General features: G+C 46.9%; 1 protein-coding gene across 2 annotated transcripts in view; it reads left to right on the forward strand.

Moving 5' to 3' along the window:
- Positions 1-1,868, forward strand: part of RAB11FIP3 (RAB11 family interacting protein 3) — a 115,414-nt gene that overhangs the window by 81,190 nt on the left and 32,356 nt on the right. For both annotated transcript variants that reach the window (XM_023513811.1, XM_012805848.2), the window contains exon 4: positions 766-977. In XM_023513811.1, the coding sequence (XP_023369579.1) occupies positions 766-977 (212 nt within the window). The remainder of the gene's footprint in view (positions 1-765; positions 978-1,868) is intronic.

A 1,868-nucleotide genomic window follows, 5' to 3' on the forward strand; every position in this document is an offset into this window, starting at 1 on the left:
TGTCTGATGGGTGCTTTGGTTGTTGGAGGAGTGGATGTTACAGTCATTTAGAGTCCATTTTATGGCTGAGTAAGGGACAGGGAATGGGAGTGGGGCTTGGGCCTTGCTCTTTATCTTATTTGGAAGAGCCCACATCCCCTGCCCTGAGTAGCCTTCCCATCCCCACTTAACTTTATGGTCTGAGAGCTCCTCCTACCATAGCCAATGACTAGTTTAAACTACTTTGGCTATAGAGATAGCCAGAGAGTAGAACAAGGCTGTGCGCTGTGGCTTATACCTATAATCCTAGCACTGTGGGAGGCTGAGGCAGGTGGATTGACTGGACTCAGGAGTTTGAGACCAGCCTGAGCAAGAGTGAGAACCATCTCTAAAAATAGCTGGGCGCCGTGATGGGCGCCTATTGTAGTCCAGCTACTTGGGAGGCTGAGGCAAGAGAATCACCTAAGCCTAGGGGATGGAGGATGATAGGAACTGTGACACCATAGCACTCTACCAAGGGTGATAAAATGAGACTCTATCTCTGAAAAAAATAGAAAATAAAAAGAAAAAATTAAGTAATTTTTTTCTTAATCTTGGACATGTGCCTATTTTCCATTTTTTAAAATATAATGAATTCTTTTTCTAAGCTAACATTTCTCTTCAGAAGTAGTTGGGACTCTGCACAGGCCATAAGTCTTCCATTGATGTTGTTGGCCAAGACATGCAACAGCCTGCTTCCCTTATCAGGTGTGTGTCCAGACTGACTGTCCGCATGCTCTCTCCTAGGCCAATGAGGTGACAGACAGTGCGTACATGGGCTCTGAGAGCACCTACAGCGAGTGTGAGACCTTCACCGACGAGGACACAAGCACCCTGGTGCACCCTGAGCTGCAACCCGAAGGGGACGCAGACAGCGCAGGTGGCTCAGCTGTGCCCTCTGAGTGCCTAGATGTCATGGAGGAGCCTGACCATGGTGCTCTCCTACTGCTCCCAGGCAGGTCTGTACCCCTAGCCATTTGCTTGGAGACCGCTCTTGGGCATGTGCGCACCACATGGATGTCTGATGCGGGCTGGGGATTCGAACCCGCCACCTTAGGTGTACGTGGCTGGCGCCTTAGCCGGTTGAGCTATAGGCACCGAGCCACCAAATTTCTTTCTTAAAAAAGAAAAACAATAACAACTGTTGATGGTGACTTTTTAATGTGAAAAGTCCATTCTTACACTATTGAATGTGTTAGTTCCTTGGATATAAATAATTACAGTGTTGGAAGGCACAGATACTAGTTGTGCTGAGATTTATCAAGTGGTATTAGAACATTTTGTATCTGTTTTAGATACTTTGTTTTTTGGAGACAAAGTCTCACTTTGTCACCCTGGTCATAGTACAGTGGTATCATCATAGCTTACAGCAACCTTAAACTCTTGAGCTCAAACAATCCTCTTGCTTCAGCCTCTGGAGTAGTGGGAATACAGTGCTCATCACGCCTGGATAGTTTTTCTTCTATTTTTAGTAATGACAAAGTCTTGTTCTTGCTCAGGCTGGTCTCAAACTCCTGAGCTCAAGCGATCCACCTAGAGTGGCTTCCCAGAGTGTCAGAATTACAGGTGTGAGCCACCACACCTGGCCTAAGTACATTTGTTTTAAATAACTTTAAAAAATTAGTCCAGGGCAGCACCGATGGCTCAGTGAGTAGGGTGCTGGCCCTATAGTATATACCAAGGGTGGTGGGTTCAAACCCAGCCCCGGCCAAACTGCAACAAAAAAAAATAGCTGGGTATTGTGGCGGGTGCCTATAGTCCCAGGTACTCGGGAGGCTGAGGCAAGAGAATCACCTAAGCCTAGGGGTTGGAGGTTGCTATGAACTGTGACACCATAGCACTCTACCAAG

The sequence above is a fragment of the Otolemur garnettii genome, unplaced genomic scaffold (assembly GCF_000181295.1).
Source record: "Otolemur garnettii isolate 467f Iridium unplaced genomic scaffold, OtoGar3 scaffold00044, whole genome shotgun sequence".
NCBI lineage: Eukaryota > Metazoa > Chordata > Mammalia > Primates > Galagidae > Otolemur > Otolemur garnettii.